General features: G+C 40.3%; 3 protein-coding genes across 7 annotated transcripts; all 3 read right to left on the reverse strand.

Moving 5' to 3' along the window:
* Positions 1-535: 535 nt before the first annotated feature.
* Positions 536-2,893, reverse strand: tusc2a (tumor suppressor 2, mitochondrial calcium regulator a). Of its 3 annotated transcripts, none has more exons than XM_020598129.1 (4): positions 2,786-2,893; positions 1,837-2,078; positions 1,325-1,445; positions 536-1,239 (listed from the first exon to the last, which is right to left on the reverse strand). In XM_020598129.1, exons 2-4 carry the CDS (start codon positions 1,983-1,985, stop codon positions 1,174-1,176), a joined length of 336 nt encoding a protein of 111 aa, XP_020453785.1. In that variant the 5' UTR covers positions 1,986-2,078; positions 2,786-2,893; the 3' UTR covers positions 536-1,173. The 3 variants fall into 3 exon arrangements, with proteins under 3 accessions (XP_020453785.1, XP_020453786.1, XP_020453787.1); XM_020598130.1 differs by lacking the exon at positions 2,786-2,893 and adding an exon at positions 2,684-2,778; XM_020598131.1 differs by lacking the exon at positions 2,786-2,893 and adding an exon at positions 2,306-2,465.
* An 82-nt stretch (positions 2,894-2,975) lies between these two features.
* On the reverse strand, positions 2,976-13,405 carry LOC109959030 (ras association domain-containing protein 1). 3 transcript variants are annotated; one of them, XM_020598088.1, is made up of 7 exons: positions 12,969-13,405; positions 11,430-11,782; positions 10,419-10,543; positions 4,878-4,982; positions 4,498-4,780; positions 4,281-4,396; positions 2,976-4,160 (listed from the first exon to the last, which is right to left on the reverse strand). In XM_020598088.1, exons 1-7 carry the CDS (start codon positions 13,010-13,012, stop codon positions 4,014-4,016), a joined length of 1,173 nt encoding a protein of 390 aa, XP_020453744.1. In that variant the 5' UTR covers positions 13,013-13,405; the 3' UTR covers positions 2,976-4,013. The 3 variants fall into 3 exon arrangements, with proteins under 3 accessions (XP_020453744.1, XP_020453746.1, XP_020453745.1); XM_020598090.1 differs by lacking the exons at positions 10,419-10,543; positions 11,430-11,782; positions 12,969-13,405 and adding exons at positions 7,136-7,317; positions 8,512-8,529 and having other exon boundaries at positions 2,988-4,160; XM_020598089.1 differs by lacking the exons at positions 10,419-10,543; positions 11,430-11,782; positions 12,969-13,405 and adding exons at positions 7,136-7,317; positions 7,630-7,710 and having other exon boundaries at positions 2,989-4,160.
* Positions 13,406-13,572: 167 nt separating this feature from the next.
* zmynd10 (zinc finger, MYND-type containing 10) lies at positions 13,573-17,810 on the reverse strand. Its single transcript, XM_020598082.1, has 12 exons — positions 17,677-17,810; positions 16,845-16,953; positions 16,567-16,683; positions 16,433-16,486; positions 16,138-16,290; positions 15,949-16,037; positions 15,384-15,478; positions 15,106-15,278; positions 14,570-14,695; positions 14,358-14,479; positions 14,137-14,262; positions 13,573-13,952 (listed from the first exon to the last, which is right to left on the reverse strand). The coding sequence occupies exons 1-12, from the start codon at positions 17,763-17,765 to the stop codon at positions 13,853-13,855; spliced, it is 1,353 nt and encodes a 450-aa protein (XP_020453738.1). The 5' UTR covers positions 17,766-17,810; the 3' UTR covers positions 13,573-13,852.
* Between the last annotated feature and the right edge of the window lie 303 nt (positions 17,811-18,113).

Genomic DNA, 18,113 nt, shown 5'->3' on the forward strand with positions numbered 1-18,113 from the left:
TTCAGCAAAGTGGACTGAAATTCAAGACGGCAATGAATAAAAACAAAACAAAACAAAAAAAAGACAGAATCCTGAGGTGGTGGATATATGCAAATAGCTGGCTTCGTTTTTAAGGTACCACTCAACTGAACAAACAAAAATGACTACATCATGTACAAAACTGAGGTTTTTTTCAAGATAGCTGGCAGCTGATGCTTTAAAGAATAGTGCAACATTTGAAATTTATTTGCTTTTTTGGTGCCATGAGCTAGCTGAGAAGATAGATACCTTTCATGTTTGTGTGTTCAATATGAAGCTGCAGCTAACAGCCAGTTAGTTTAGCTTAGCATAAAGAATGGAAACAGAAGGAAGCGGCTAGGTGGTTCTGTTCAAAGACAAAACAGACCACTTGTAACAATCTTCTTATCCAACTCTTGAGGAGAGGGCAAATAAGCTCATTTCCCAAAATTATATTAAATGTGAACCTTTTGGACCACAAACCACTGTAATAAGGAGCCATAACTAACATAGCAAAGCAATTTCTAGACTCATAATATTCAGCTCAGTAAAACATTTATTCAAGTATTTCCAACTAAGAAATCTGAAATTATTTACAGTGCATCATGTTCACTAGTGCAGGTCTGACCTCTGGTAACTGAGACAGACTTGGACGTGACAATACAGAGCATGACCATATATATACAATAAAGGTCACAATCCTTCATTCTCCTACCCCGCTAAAAACATTAAGCATCCCCCTTACACACATTCACTCAAACATGTACACACACAAGGACACACAGTACAGAGTCTACTACTCCACATCTCACAAAAGGCATAAACCATTAAAGCCTTTTCACATCAAGGAAGGTTTTCCCTGCAAAAACCTCACAAGAGAAATACAACTTAGTGTTACGTATTCTCTAAAACTGCTTACATATCAGCTGGGTAGTGGTAATGCAACCTGGACCATCACTAATTCTGCCAACATCAAAATATGGATTTTGAGTGCACAGGGCCCTCCAACCATACCTGAATTCAAATGGAAAACATCTCATTCAATATCCAAATTTAATTTGACAGTCTGAATTGTCATTTTGCTCTCCAGACCATAGTCCCAGTCTTGACCATAACAAGACTCGTCGCAGAGTACCTGCAACTGAACCTCACAGTAAACCAGTCCGGTGTAGCTCTTCACACCTCACAGAGGACAATGGGGAAATCTACATGAATACAGGGGTGGTCGAGCTTCACAATTCCCTGAAAAATAAAATAAATTCAATTCAATAAATCATTAAAAATATAAATCAAACAGATATTGTTGCCATATTTGTTCCTAACTCACCTGTGGAATCAGATTTTTCTGGATCCTCTTCAACTTGGACTTTTTTCTGCCATTTTTTGTCACTACTGTCTCTTCATAGAACTCGTGGGCAAGGTCGCCATCCTCGTCGTAGTATAAAGAACTGCAAGACAGCGAGTAAGTTTGGAAAATCAGTTTGGAACTACATGTCAGATGAGGACACTTGTATTAACTCAGAGTTAATTGATTTTTAACTTAAAAACACACAGAGCTGATGAGGATTACAAATGACATTCTGTTTAGGGAACCCCTGTAAGGTTTAATGGCCAATCAGGGACCTTTGTTGCATGCCCCTCTCCAGTCATTTTGTTATCTCGACTTTTAGCTATATAATATAGACATAAAATGCCTTTATAATAGAGGTTTGCCTCCATTTGCATGCCAGAAATAGGGCATTTCATGGACAAATAAAACAAAAGCTACCTACACCACAAGGGACACATGAGAAATTTGGGTGACCCAACCCTTTATCATTTCCCAAGGACATTACTTACCTCCTCCTGGTAAAAATAAACGGTGTTGCACTTCTGGACCCTTTGAGACGGGCTAAAGACTGCTCATTCCCATCACCGGCTGAATCACCTCCAGCCCCACTGCCTGAGAAAGGCCAGACACCTTTGGCTTTGGACCCACTTCCTCCCATTCTCAGAGATAAGGCATAGTTAAGTCTACACTTTTTAAAGCTTGCACTCTGGCTGGTGGTCAGATGCTCTCAATTCCTCTTTAAAACGGAGCTCTGGGGAGTAAAGTACACAAACATTCCAGATCAGTCTTGGCATTCATGGTCTGGTGGTCTTTAGTTGTAGGACTACTTATTCAAGCAGCTGATTACTTCAAAGCACCATTTGTTTAGCCAGTGACCGATAAATTGCCATATAATACAGTACATTTAATGCTCTATTAACGCTGTTAGTCAGTGTAGCGAACCGTGTAAAGAGCCACAACTGAATCAGACCCGCTTACCCATAATTGCTGTCAAGTACTACAAATATATTATTCCGCTAAACATGATATCCTTGTGTCATGCTAATCTGATTTCTATTATGCTGCTACGTCGTGCTATCTTTACAGGAGGCTAGCCAAATGAGCTATTACCAATCCAACTCTATAAATGCTTGGCACCTAACACGTAATGCTAATTACTTTTATATGAACTTATAAAACACAGTTATATCTTATCAACATAATACACACATTCCCTGCTTCATATTTGCCATTCGGTCACTGTGGCTAATGCTAACGTACCAGTGACACCTTTTAGGCTAACGTTAGGTGAGCTCGCTTGTGCGGCTGACGCAGGTTAGCTACAGCAACGTTAGCTAGCGTTAATTGATAACTTACAAGATAGCGCTGTGTCTCCAGAACAAGCACATTGTTGTTGTACCACACTACCAAAAACACTGCTGCTAAAAATGGATCCTGATTGTCCTACCGTACCCTTACCTTAGACCTTCTTAGATCGGCATGTCCCGTCGTAACTTACTACGGTAAGCTAGCGTTAGCTGTTTTGATCCCTGGAATGGGATGATCAGCTGACCCGATACGGGACGCTGCCTGGGGCAAATTATGGTAATATAAGCACTAACCACATAAAAATGCAAGTATAAGATTTTTGTTTTGTGCCTTAAGGGGAATGAATATAAGGAACACCATGTTGAATAAAGAACATATTTTGCTTTTAGCTCAATTTACTTATGGTATGAGAAAGATACCTTTGTAGAATGGGAAATTCTTTATTGAACACAGTGCACATTTATGACGACATTTTAAGGTTGTCACAACATGGAAATTTGTGAATAGACAAATAAATTGAAAGTGATTCTTAAAGACAGAGGACATTTTCTTTAAAGACAGAAAAATGAGTAAGTAATCACAAACAGCTCCAGTGAAACACATGTATACAAATATTCATTCCTGATTCCAGTCAAACTGTGACTTGCATTGCTCTGACATTCACGATTCCATACAATTGTGCAAAACATCAGTCATACTCACAAACTGACAGTTCAAAAAAAAAAAAAAAGTGTTGTACCCTTTGGGGCATAGTGGCAGATTTGAGCCTGGGCCAAATGAAAATCCAAATACATTTCAGCAACATCTGTTTTTATCAGAATAGGAGACTGGAAAATGTCAGTATGACGTTAAGATGGTTTTCATGGTTTGGTTGTTCAAGATCAGAAAGAATGCATCTAAAACAGGGCAACAGTCCCTTCTATGACATATTACCAATCTTGTATTCTGAAGAAAAGGAGGACACTATGCTTTTTCTACTAATGCTTAGTTGGCACAGGAATTTTTATACCTTAAATTAAATGACCAAAACCATCACTGACATTTTCTTCCAGACTAAAGTGACATTGCTGATGTACAGGATAATCAGATGGTATCCAGTGAGGGACACGACCACTTTCTCATCTGCCCATCTTCAGTTCTCATTCTCTCAGGCACATCAGACTCTCCAGGTGTAAGGCACTTCTCATCTCTCGCACCATTTCACACGCACATTCGCGCTAGCTCTCTCTCACTGTCTTGCGCCCTTGTCTCACTCTCTCGTTCACCGAAGAGGCATTTTGAGTTGTGTTCTCTGGGATCTTTGGATGCAACAATGACTGGTATTCTTTATGCGAATCTCCAGCCAAAAGGTGCACATTTAACCCCGAGTGCAGTCGTCTCAGCCAGGGGTTGAGCCAGCCAGAGCATCCTGCATCTTAGTGCGGGCCAGAGCGTACCGCTGCACTATCTGCTTGATGTGTTCCTCTTCTTCACGCTGCAGAATGCGCAGGAAGTTCTTTAACTCGGGCATGGAGAAGGCATGCCACTACGAATGCAGAGGGGGACAAACTGCATTAGTACATGCAAGGTACATAAACTAACCAAGTATTTGTAGAAGGCAACACATGATCGGGATCCTTTATTCTTATGTTCACGTTGCACTCACATTGACTTCTCCGGTTTCGTTCTCTTTGAGTACAAAACTAAGGACTTTCTCATTGGGCCCAGTGCACAGACGCAGACAGAGGGGACGCTCATCATCAGACAGCTTGCGAACATAAACTGAAGGAGAGACAAAAGAGATAATTAAGTATATAGCGACATGAATTAAAAAAGTGAATAATATGGCAGCAGTTGAACAAGTTATCAAAAATGAGTCATACCCTGGTCATGACGCTCGCTGCGCTCAAACAAAGCAAACTTGCCAGGATTGTCCACAACTGTAAACTTTTTCAACAAAGCCTCGATCACCTCGCGAGCTGAAGTGCGCGAGCTTATATGCAGGTGCTTGGATGCATCCTTTGGCAGGTAAAAAGAGGTGCGACGCTTTACTTTGCTACCCCTCCTACCCCCATCATGACCTCCTTTTTTTGGAGATGGAACTGACACAGGTCGCACTAGCTTGAACTGCACCTTTATGAAGCCAGTGTAGGAGCCATCCTTGTTCTGTTGACATAAAAAAAAAAAAAAAAGATTAACCCAAAGTAACAGAAATTTATTTTCATTAAAATGCATGGAAGTGGTGTAACTGCTCAGTACTCACCATGTTCATGAACAGATTGCTGTTGATTTGAGCATTGTACTCCTTGACCTTCTGCTGAATATCTGTCGTTGTCAACTCTGGCTTACCAGATTCAATTTGTTCATCCTAGAGGGGAAAGTGAAAAGTTGCAGTGTTAAACCACTAGGTGCCAGTGCTCACCGCCAAACTACAAGAGTGAGACCACAGAATGACCCAATACTGTACATCAGTGCAAGTCTGGATACTTGATGCAACCATGACATTAGTTTGATAAAACCATCACATTCTGTAAAAACTGCAGACATACTTCACATTAATCCATTTGCAAAAACATGAATAAAGTGTTAATGACCCTTGAATAAGTAGTTCACAATGGCACAGCTTTTCTGCAGGGAGTGTACTCTTTACATTATGCTGCATTATTAAAACATTTGGTCTCAAACAGGTTTTTCAGAATTGTGAATGGGTGTTTTTGCTATGTGTACAAAAGTTCACAGAATCGTTAAGCATGGAAAGAAAATCTTACATTCAAACAATGACTTAAACAAAACTGAATTAAGTTCTTATTCCAGTAGGATTTCTTAAAGTTATCTGCAAGAGAACTATAAACACCAACACTTTAGCAAAGGCGTTGTTAACTGACTTTGGTAGGCCCTTATTATTTCTAACATGGAGCACCAGTTGCATCAGACTCAACTTCCTGACAGCACAGCAGAGGCAAAAATGATGATGTCAGCTCTGCCCAATCATGTTCGACCGCTCTGATCCCTCAGCGTGAGGGGCTGGTCCAACTGGTGCAACTTGCAGCTGTTTGCTGTGACTGCATCCAACCGTTCTGTACTGCATTCCTTGACTTGTCATTTACGTAAAAATAGACTCCCCGCTCCTGCTCTCACGAGTGGGAGAAACAATGCCCTCCCTTGTTTTACAGACACATCCTGTGAAGTCAGTTGTCTCATCAACCACACACTCCAAGTCATGTTTTAGTCATGCACATTTGGCCTCTAGCTTCTGCAAGACCGTTAGCTCAATTAGTCAGTTTCCTGTGCCTACTGACCAATTGGTATTTCCTGCAGGGATAATGTATAAGATTCAAGAGATCTCTGAGGCACCACAAATGTTTTTTTTCTATACAGTAGTCCAGCTAATTTCTCATGGTAGTAAGAGAGGCTTTCCTAAGCAGTAATATCCAAACATCAATACCCTTACAGTGCTCTAGATGCTGCTATTAATGACACTGATACTAGGCACATTTTTCAAACATTTCTGTACAAATATGGGATAAAAATGTCACAATCCATCTCTTTCCAGCCTCTTATTTCAAAATGAAATGAAAGACAAACTGTCCAATGAAAAAAAGCTAAATCAATGTCAAGCAGAACACAATCAATAGTAGCAATCCTGGGGCACGCTGACAGACTGCAGAATCAATGTGCTGCTGTTAACAAGTCAATAACTCAATGAGGGCTAAGTCGATATGGTGTAACAGTAGGAGGAAAACACTTGTACAAACATGTCTCTGTGTCCACAAAAGGAGTGGCATTTAAACAGTGTTGGATGTGCAAACAACATAAAATAAAAAAGGCATGTGCTAGAAGTCAGAATGGCAAATGTCAATGAGTTTTACAACAAACAGCATTTTTCTCAATAAAGGAAGTGGTGAGCTGAGTGTGGGTGGGGGATAAAAGAAACATAAAAATAACCAAATCCAAAACATCCCATGAGTCATCTGTGATTGAGAAATTAGTGTGATAAACCTGAGAAACGAGTAGGTGAAGGAATTGTGTGTGTAAGATGGAAACCTGAGATGCAGGTGTGCGTCACACACGTCATTTGTTTTCAGCATGACTTCAGCTGTGGGTTGGTGCTTCCTACAGTTAATAATAAAAAAAATACACCGATATGTGTTTTAAGCCAAAACCGTTGTGAATTCCCCAGTGCTGATATGCATTTGATCAAGTTCCGTTTACTAAAAACACACAGTCCAGAACTCCACTTCTCGGTAGTGTAAGTTCACTGGGGACTCATCTTGTGTGTCCCTGAGCAAAACATTTTCCAGCAGCAGCAGCTCCAGGGTGTGGGTGCTGCTGAGCACGTCGTTATATAACCCCCAAAACATATGAATAATCTGTTTAAATCGATTAAATAACTATCAGATAGAAAGAGGAACTATCAAATAACGCGAGAGTTGAGTTCCACGAACTACCCATCACCCATCTCTTTGGTTTCACTTCCTTTTTACACTAAATGTGTTTTTTATCACTATTTATCCATCTCACCTGCTTAACATTTGCGTTTGGTTTCCGGATTTGGGGAAAGAAAGATGTCCGGGCGGTGAAGTACTGCTCAAACTCGGAGTCTGAGTCCTCGTCGCTGCAGTAGCCACTGCTGGTGGAGCTGCCCCAGGTCATCTCGAAGGAGGGAGATTTGTCCGAGCTGCTAGCCACGTTTGTCATGTTGACTACCGTTAAAACAAATTTTACACTAGAGGCAAGAACTTGAAATTAAGCTACGACAATCAAAAGTGCTAAAATAGATCACTTTTAACTACGTATGACGCACATTTACCGACACAAAAACGACTGAACAGGAAGTCTCGCAGAATAGTTCTGAATAATAGCACCGTTTATTAACATCACCTGTTAGCTACTCTCACAGACTAGAATGTATCTCTGTAGCGCCTTGATAACAACAGCCTAATCAACAAAGCTCTGCTCACTTTTTTTTCCCCCCTCTAACTTAAACTACCGGCCACGTTTCCATCTGTACAAACCGTGTGAAACAGGATGTGTTCAGGTCCCCGCCCTTGCTGCCTCGCGTCCTTCCCCCCGCCGAGGCACCACCCAGGTCCGTTGAGTTTGGAAAATACACAAAACCACCGCAGCGCGTTGCGATTGGATGCCGGGGGAAATACCAAAGACTTCAGCCACCCCTCCCCTCTCTCTGCTGCCGCGGCCCCCTCCTGTTTCCTCTCCCACGGATGCTGCTCCAGGTCACGTGATGATGGGGCAGCAACGTGTCACTCACCCCCCCACAAGCCATGGTCAGCATTTGACCGTTTTCCCCAGCATGGGAACGGGGCAGATATTTGTTTAAGCACCACAAATTATTTTTACAACCTGCACTACAAAGCCAAGTTACATTTTTCCTATCCAAGTTGAAAAGTATCTGGGTAAAGGAGCAAATATCCTAATGCCCCCTACAGCCACCCTTTAGCATGTAGATGCTACCAGTGGTGGAGGAAGTAATCAGGTCCTTTGTGTAAGTAAAAATACTAATGCTACATGTAAAAATACATCTACAAGCAAAGGTTCTGCATTGAAAAGGTGCATTAAGATTTTACACATTGTCTGATAATGACAATGTGTTTTACCTTTGTAATGTTTATAACACAAAGAGAAGCATAACAACCAAGGCCATGTGTCCCATCTGGCAAAGACATTTCTAAATACTTTGTCCAGGTTTCCTCCCATGCTGAGGAATAGCTCGAGTGTATTTGTGCTACAGTACTGGCTACATAACAGTAAAAGACAGCAGTGAGAGCCTCTCATTGTGAACTGACTACTTTCCGCTGTAGGCTGCTACACCCAGAAATCCTCCATTTGTTGCTCGATAGAACAGCCCACAGATGTTTGTACATGGTACAAATGCTTACCAAAATCAAATTTAGAAGAAGATACAAATCTGCTTTTTCATTGACACAGAAAAATGATCATGTTGTGCCTTGCATGCTGCGCTTTGTTACTCACGTAATAGGTTGTTTTTTACATGTCACAGCAAACAGGTGTTTGTAATACACTAATTATGGCTGCAGTCTAGTCAGGTGAGCAGGCTTCAGGGCTCTGGCACTGTGCACGCTGACTCAGTGGCATGATTTACTTTTACAATATAACACAGCCACCCTCAATGTCAAGTCAAACGGGCTTTTGTGTAAAAGGCCTATGTGCAATATAGAAGCCTACACACCAACATGTTGGCCATGTTTTCATACTTTGATGGAGAGTTTGCTGAAGTTTACAGTAGAGATGCACCGACTGCAATTTTCTGTCTTTCTCTCACTCTTGTTTTTATAAACCTCCAAACTAAAAATTAAGTGTAAAATTTGTACTTCTCTAAATATAAACAGGTGCAACAGGTAATAAAAAAGAGAATAATGTCTGTTACTACTGAGGACAGTTCTTTTCGAAGTGTGTGTAGTTTGTATTTGCTGTGTTTTACCACAGGTTGGATGCACTGTATATATACATGCATTCTATGTGTAGCCAGTAATTCAATCACTGTGTACAACTGGTGAGAGATTTGGACGTAGGTTTCCCTTCTCCAAGGGGTTTCTGTGGGCTCCTCTGTGCACCGGTTGTACACCAGGAGCTTCCACTGTGGGAATGAACACGTGAGATATGAGGGTGAGGCTCATACGTGAAATGCTATACTTTTGGTGTGTGCCACTGCAGGCAATACATAAACTGTCATGCCTCTAAATCTGATCGGCACAAGAATCGGAAATCTCAGAGCAATTGGCCAGTCACTGAAAACTGTCCATTTCCGATTTCTGCCAATCGAACAGTGCATCTCTAGTTGACAAGCATTTTTTGATAAGCACCAGGTGCTTGATAGAGCGGGAATAATACCAGATATCAAGAAACCAAGCCCTGCTGCCTTGAACAGCTACTGGTTTATATCTTTGGCATTCCTCTTTACAGACAATCCTGGTGTGGTGCAGAAAAACAAGAGAGAGGACTTTTCTTCTAGTAAGATTTTAAAGGTGGAGCAGTCAGAGTACTTTACTTCATCTCTGCCTCATTGAAGCACAGACAGTAAGATCCTCACTGTCATCAGTTAATGGTGATAGGGTCAGTGTAAAAGGATATGCTGTATTAAAGTAGTTTTTGCCACTTGATGGAGCCTAAACCCATCAAATAATAACTGTAGATTAACAGGATGGTACATGTGTGTGCATTTGTATCGTCTATTAGCTTTGATACAACATACTAAATGATGGATTTAACAACATGCTCAAAAACTGCTGTACTGATGAAATAAACTGATCTTTCACAAGGTGTTACCTGTAATACTTTGTGTTTCTCAACTACAATCTACTTCTTCAAATACCAATTTACTTCCCTTTAGAAATGTGATGTTGCCAACGGTCCCCCAGTCTGTTGCTGCTCTGCGTTATTGTTAACAGCAATTAAATAAACAATCCTGACAGTGTCAGCCCATTGTGGAAGTTGAATGATGTCTAATTATTTCCAGATAAAATTACTTCCTTTTTAACCATAAAATGGTTTATTTGTTCCCGTAAGCATTCCAGCAGAATTAACATATCCTATGAAGTATCACACAACGTACGGTAACATGTAAAATAGAAACGACCAGCTTCCTCATGTGTTGTCATTTAATGGCAACTATAGTGGCATAACATAGCATTAATTTCTAGCTGCTGAAGATGCTACAAAAAGCAAGTAAACAGTGACTACTCCCACTTGTGATTGTGCGCAAACATGCCAATGAACTACTGAAGAACACTAAACCAGTCAAACCGCCAGACACAAAGGTCCTTACCACATTTGTGTCCGTTTCTATGGTGTGCTCCACAACATCCGTTTGGTCAGACACAGAGCCTCGGTCCCAGCTGCAGTCCAGCTGGATGAGGGCACGACAGCGGTAGTGGCATGTGAATCTACAATCTGTAAATGTAGAAAGTCACTGAATTTAGACAGATAATGCTAAACACATAAATACATATGATAGAGTGCAATAATGGTTGATGTCCTCCACTGGTCAATAAAGGTCATTGCAATTGATGCAAGGCAGCTTTTTCCTGAAATGATTGTGTATGTGTGAAATGTATAAACAAATAAATGTCAAACATTTCTCTCCCAATACCCACATAGCAAATCTTCATGTGCCGATTGCAGCAGTGAAATACAACAAAAGTAAGACATATGCTGAATAATGGGTGTATATACTGTATCTGAATATTTATTTTATGTCTCATTGATGATGATAATGTTTGCTGTTAGTTTAAAATTCGTGTTTGTGTCAGTGTGTCACTATGATTTGACTGCAGTTTCATATTCAGCATGTTAAGCAATTTTTGTCCCACTGAATGCTTTAACCTCTAGAGTCCTGAGCTTTGGAAACCCAAGCTGTGCGGTCCTCATATGAGGACGCAGGGACTCTAGAGGTTAAATAAGCCACAGCTACGTTTCAGTGGGTTTCCGTTGATGAAAAGGACATTCAGGACTGCTGCAACTCTGAGATAAAAAGCCAAATGCAAGCCTAGATAATAACCAAACCACCAAAATCACATGAGTGTATATCTTCTTAAACACTTCTAATGAGATGATTTGTGGATGCTGTAGTCGCAACATTAACTTATGATTTCTAGGACTGAGCCAAGTGAATACAGGGTTATTTGGGCCTGTATCTACATTAGTGGTTACATCTTTCCCTGTTTAACCAAGTTTCCTCTTTCTCTCTGTGCTGCTCTTGCTCAGTGTGCATATGCACAGAAGCAGTCACACGTGCACACAACCAGACAATGTAAATGACCTAGATAATCCAACTCACTGACACACCGCAGGCTCTGTTTGTAAAGTCCCCAGATGAAGTCTCCACACAGGTCGCACCATGTGGGCTGAGTGTGGCTGCACGGTTGGAAGTTGTGTCCTTCTCCCCTTCCCTCAGTGAACTGTGGGTCCTGTGTGCTGCTCAGCATTCTGATAATGCCCACCCGACTCAGCAGGTCTGGGACCTTTCCCGGGCTGATCCTCAGGGCATTGGTTCTCTCCAGGCGTGGAGGCTGGCAGGGTGCAGGTGTGCCGGTCAGCGCTACCTGCTCTCTGCTCACCCGCATGTCACGTAGCTCGATGAACTCCCCCCAAGACATTGTGTCAGTCACAACCTGGTTTCCTCCATCATCGCTGGAAGGGAGAAAAACAACCTATGATGCAATACAACCTGCTGAGACATATTTTGGTCTGTTTTTAACATTTAAAAAATGTGATGTTGAAATCATAAGGTCTATTTTGGAGTCATAGAAGAAGTTGTCTTCTGAAAGTGATGTTTTCATTTGAGCATGGATTCTGAATGTTGTGTTTGCTCTACATGAGGACAAAACATTACTTTATAAAATTAAATGAAACACTACATTTATGACTGCCTTCCCATATGAGAAAAAAACAGTAGTGAAAACATATTCAGACTTTTTATTTAAGAAAAAAAATCTCAGTATTACAATTACAATACAGGTTCTCAGAACAAATAAATATGTTAAGATCAACATTTCAAATTTTACTTAAATAAATGTACTGTTATTAAAAATACTATTAGTTAGATCTACTTATAGCATCAGTGAAAGTACTCCTTATGCAACAGAATGACACCTTTATCTATCATTATACTATTATTACTGATTCTTTAACATGTAAAAAGTTTTTTTTTTTAATGTTGGTCAAGTTAAAGCTCATTTTAAATTGTATGTAATGATGGCCAGTAATTTGTAATACATATAAACTGATCATGTGTTGCATGTAAAATCTTATTCTGTAGAAAAGCTGCCAAATAAATATACTACTACTGTAAAAAGTACAACATTTCCCTCTAAATTGTAGTAACGTTTACAGTAGCATAAAATAAATAAATGAAATACCCAGTGCAGGTAGTTAACATTCTACATATTACATTCAAGGACTATTTTGGTTTGCCTCATGCCATGTAGGCTGCAGTATTACAGACATTTAATTTACATGGCCTGCTATACTGCTATATATGGTGGTTTAGTAGCTGTTTTGCATAAAACACTTTGGTTGCCATGTATCGACGCACTTACATGTATAACAGCCTGTCTACTATATATAATATAATGAAAGCAGAGTACGCTAAGCCAGTGTAAAACAAATAATTGCGACGTGTTATTGCTGTAAATGTACTGTAGGTTTTTACAACACAAACTTTTTCCATGAGAGGACTAGCTATAATTCTAGTACAGTTAAAGGTTCATGTAGAGAATGGATACTCCAATATTTAGTCCAAAACAACGATCCAGATTAGTGTAACTGTCCACTTTTGAGGCTGTGGGCTAATGTAAGGAAATCTTCTGTAACTTACCAGAAGTGGGGAGAAAGCGACCGCTTCGTCTCGACTTCTCTCATCCGAAGAGAAAAACTTTCCGCAGTAATTTCTGATAGTTTCCGAGTAACGGAGATGTGCGGCCTCGGCTACATCTCTGAAAATACTCTATCATCCCCGGCTAGCTACAGTTAGCGAGGAGGCTCGGTTTTTACGGAAAAGTAGCCGGTTTCATCAGAGAAACCTGAGAAGGTCTGAACACAATAACATCCTCTGCTGCTGTCACACTGCTGCCGGGGGAAGTATCAAGAAAACGAAAAGATGAGATTGAGCTCTGCCGACATCCGGAATGTTTCCACGTAGGGGGATGTCTCTGAGTCCGGAGAACGGCTGAGTGTGCGTGTAAAGTCCCCCACCCCGCAAACAACAGTGAGAAAGATAGTGGTGATAACTTATTGTAAATGTTTTTTATCAGCTTGCCAAACCAGAAACCTTGTAACACTCATAATACTAACCCCAAAAGCCAGACCTAGGTGTGTTCATTGCTTTCAAACTCTTCACTTGTTCTTTGAAACCATGTAAAGAAGACAAGGAGGTGGGGGTGGTAATCAAATCAGTTTGATAATCAGAGGAGTATAAAATCCTTTAATGGGGAAGAAAGTTAATAAAGCCTCCTGAAAGCCCAAAAAGTTATCATGAGAACAAGCATTACAGTAATAAAAAAAATAGGAACCACTAAACTCCGCACCTGGGCCTACATGTTTCCAGCATGAATAGAAAGACGATTCCTTATTTAAAATGTATAGTAATCCAAATCTGCCTTGTCCACATGCAATTCTGTTCCCTTCTCTTCTTGAGGCTCTGAATGTCCCAATCTGCATCTAGCCCCCAAGTCCACACAAAGGCTTCTTGCAGTGTTTCTCTTAGCTGCTGATGTCCAGGTCTCTCTGGATCTTCTCTGTGGCTTCGGTCATGAGCTGACAGGCTGTCTTGTGTTTAGGCCAGTGCTTCACTTGGCACTCTCTGAAAAAAAAAGAGAGAAACAAATGGATTTTACACCTTTCATACTCCAGTGAGAAATTATCACCACACATTTAGATTCTTATTTTATTTCTGAAATAGAAACACTGATTTATATCCATCCATCGAGCTCGAACAGGTTCAGCTCCGTTTTTCACTGCTGGACCTGAATCTCTACAAGTATTACCTGTGACAGTACCATTCTCCCTGACATTGAGAGCATTTCTTTGCAGCCTCCTTCCCGCAGTTTCCACACTTTGGCTTCTCGGGGAGTAAATTCTCCATCACATCCAAGTTGTACGTCTGAGCCAACCTGGTTAAAAACAAACAATAATTACAGTATGTCAGTAATAATCACAGTGCAGACAGAATGAGTAATGCCTCTGTAAGTTTAGTGCTCAGTCAGACCTCTGTGCCTGTAGCCTCAGGTCATCTTCAGATGGGTTGAATGTTTCTTTGACTTGATACTTTGCTATTGCCTTCCACTTTCCAGAATTCTCACTCACAATACAGCTCCATATTTCTGGGATCTATACGTAAAGAGAAAAGTGAGAGTAAATTCACAGGTGCATAGGCTGATTTAAGATACTGTATGTCCACATATGTGCATGTGCGTGTACCTGTTCCAAAATTAGCTCTTTTTTGGGGGGGGGCGGGTCTGTAACAGCGAGATGAGCTAGGAAACGCTGAAGTTCCACCAGGTTTGGCAGCTGATCAACCAACACCTCTGTTAAGAAACCCCGGAGCTGTGGACCATTAATTACAAGTACGCAAATAATACAGCAACAAGTGTAACATCATTAACCCAATTAGAATAATCTACCATGAGCTTTAAGATTTAAAAAAAGTGAATACAGGGGGAGGTGCAAGGCTCTGTCATTATATAATCAATGTAACAGGAAGAGGATGAAATGCACATAATAGGAGGAAGCATCTTGGTCAAAACAACCTTTGGAAATTTAATCTGTGTTGTAACAAAGGAGAAAATCGGATATGATATGAAAGGACAGTACTCTGGCATTCAGTTTTTAGCTAATGTCCAGGACAGGGAAGAGGCGCTGGTGGATCCAATTTAAAATCATGCTACACATTCATTCAGTACAATAACTCTCACACAGCACAGCAGAAGAACCCAATCATTTCATTCAAACCTTACTTTTAGAAGCCGATCCTTGTTAAAGCTGTTGAAGTCATACTTCCTTTGGCAATCTTCCTTCAGCAGCAGATTGTAAAGGGAAATCCAGACCTGGCCATCTAGTTTTGTCATCTTTAAATGGTCTTCCAAAGGAATCTTCTGCCATTTGCTGTTGATGTACTTTTCTACATTACCTACAGTGGGAGACAGAGGCAAAACAGTAAAAACACACATTTCTTCCACTGGACGGGTATACTTTAAAGACAACCTTGACACAAAAGAGGTGTGATATACAGTACCTTCTTTGCAGCGACTCCAAGGGCAGCAGTCAATCAGCTGAACCAGTACGCAAGGCATGTTGTGGGTGCACAACATGCGACTGATAATACTGATACTGTAAACAAACAAACAAACAAAAAAGATTTTTGTCAGCTGTGTGGGTGAAATGATTGGTCAATTAATCAGTCACGTGGTATACCATGCAACAATTTTGATAAGTGATTAATCATTGAAGTCAAGTTTCAAGTAAAAGCGCCATACATTCCCTAGTTCCAGTTTCCCAAGTGTAAGAATTTGCTGCTTTTTTATTTATATCACTAGCGTTATATGCGAATTTTGTATCTTTGCGTTTTGGACTGTTGATCTGAAGATGTCAACATAGCTCCGGGAAACTGTGATTGGCATTTGAAAGCTCTTTCTTAGATTTATAGGCAACACAATTGATAAACTAATGATAGATAAATCAGTAATGAAAATAACTATCACTTGCAGACCTAATCAGCTTGATTCTCACTATAAAAATACAATGCTTAGCTGTTCTGTCATATAAAATTCTAGTTAAGTGTTACTGAGATACAGCCATACCTGTTGGTGTGATCTGTAATGTAGCGCAGCACAGATACAGCCTTCAGAGAGATCTCAAACTCCAGTGCAGCACTCTGAATCTGCAGTTCCTTCACCAGGAGGAACAAAGGATGACACTCATCATTTTAAGAGAATGAAAGACATTTCTTCAGTAGCCTGAACAAAAAAGGAGCCATAAGCCTCATTTACCTCTATAGAGGACACACTTGCGTTCCCTGTTAGGCTGTCTTGATCATGTACTGTGGTGCTCTTCCTAGTTACTTTACTGACCAGCAGGGTGAGTTTGCGGTGGCAGTAATCCACCAAGTCAAGAACAGAGTCACCTGCTGCCTCACATGAATCCTACATAATACACATAATTTTTTTTTATTCATAATTAAATAATGGTTTATAGAGAGAAAGAACCAACAGTCTACTCTGCCTTGTTGTAATCACATCAAAGCCTTGATCTAATTTGAGAGTAGGTATTTGTTTACAAACTGACCCTATGAAACATTATCGTTTCAAGTAGGTTTATGATCGTGGCTTCATGGTGAATCTGAGAAGGAGACATAAAAGAACACATTAAATCACTTATGAGCAAGTTGATCATCATTTTACATCTAATTTTACACTCACCACCATGTAAAGATGAAAGGTGTTCTTGGGGTTGAAGTCCTGCAGCTGACATAAGATGGGGAACACTTTTTGCTTCCACACTTCAGTGAGGATCATTTCATGGACCAGAACAGGTATCTAGAAAGGGGAAGAACATAAATAGCTCGTTATAATGTGTCTATCATAATTTCATATTTCTAGGGATTCACTTCAAGAAATGTTTAATTACACTGTATTTAACCAGGCTTGTATAAATTCCACTGACATTTTTAAATGATATGTAGGGAGGTGGCATTCACCTTTTCATATGACACCAGGAGCTCTTTGACAAACTCATCATGCATGGCAGAAGCATTCAGAATGGCCTGCATGTTAAGTTTCTCAATGTATTCGTGCTGTTTGAACCACCTGTCAACACACAGACACAAAAATGATGACATAGCATGGAGGGAAGCTACACATTATGAACTGCTACTGTATGAACCATCCATATCAGATTCAGAATTGTCTTTATTTGCCAAGTACATCGAACACTTGAGGAATTAGACTCTGGTACAGTGGCTCTCAATGTGCTTTTTGTACATCAAGTAGAAAAGCAAAGACAGTTTAGACTACGTACTCATATATTGCTTATAACATCACTTTAACCAATCATCCTGGAGACTTAAAACTGTTTGCAATCATCTAAAAATGTATCTAACATAGGATGGGTTATAATTTAATAACAGTTTAACAGTAAACACATCTTCTTACAACTTCCCATACATGGTTATACATTATTTAATATTTATTTATTGCTTACAAATGCTACATAGGGGGCTTATGTGTTACCTTTATGTTTTACCTGTAACACTTGTTAGGACTGTTACTCCAGTGCTTTAAGGCTACATCCTAGCATTGCTAACACATAGAAATTTTGAGTCTTTATTTATTTGGTGTGCGTTTCATATACCACTTGAAGTTAATTCAATAAAGTGGCTATCATATACTACTTTATACAGTTTCCTGTCCTTTATTTAACTGTATCGATTATCACACAGCTGTGTGCCATGTCAGCATATGGCACACAGCTACTTATGTCAAGTCTTGATAACATCACGGTTAGCTAGCTAGCTAGCTGGTCCATCTTACCTCATAGAGCCCACTTCCTTGAGAGAGAAAGTTTCCAGACTTTGGACAAAACCCTCGGCTTCGACTGGTAGAATCACAGGGGTGTCCATTTCGTTACTAAAAATTGCTCAACGAGCTACCAGGTAAAAAGAAGTGAATTTCACTATTCCGATAGTCAAGTTGTTTCTAAAGGTAACTTGGGTTGGATGTCCTGTTCTGCGGTTGTCATAGTTACTGTAAACCAAGCGCAGTTGCAGGTGTCCGCCAGAGAGGGGCGATAGAGCTCAACATAAACGTAAGTACCCGTGCCTTTAGTACTAGAAGAGTAGTAGAAGTATCCATCATGGACCAGTTATATCCAACCATCCATCTTTTATCTACACCGCAGAGGCCTATCCCACTTGATTTGATTTCATGCACCGATGAAATCGCAATTTATAAAGTAACTATTAGCGGTT

This window comes from Monopterus albus, unplaced genomic scaffold (genome assembly GCF_001952655.1).
Source record: "Monopterus albus unplaced genomic scaffold, M_albus_1.0 scaffold36.1, whole genome shotgun sequence".
NCBI classification, from domain to species: domain Eukaryota; kingdom Metazoa; phylum Chordata; class Actinopteri; order Synbranchiformes; family Synbranchidae; genus Monopterus; species Monopterus albus.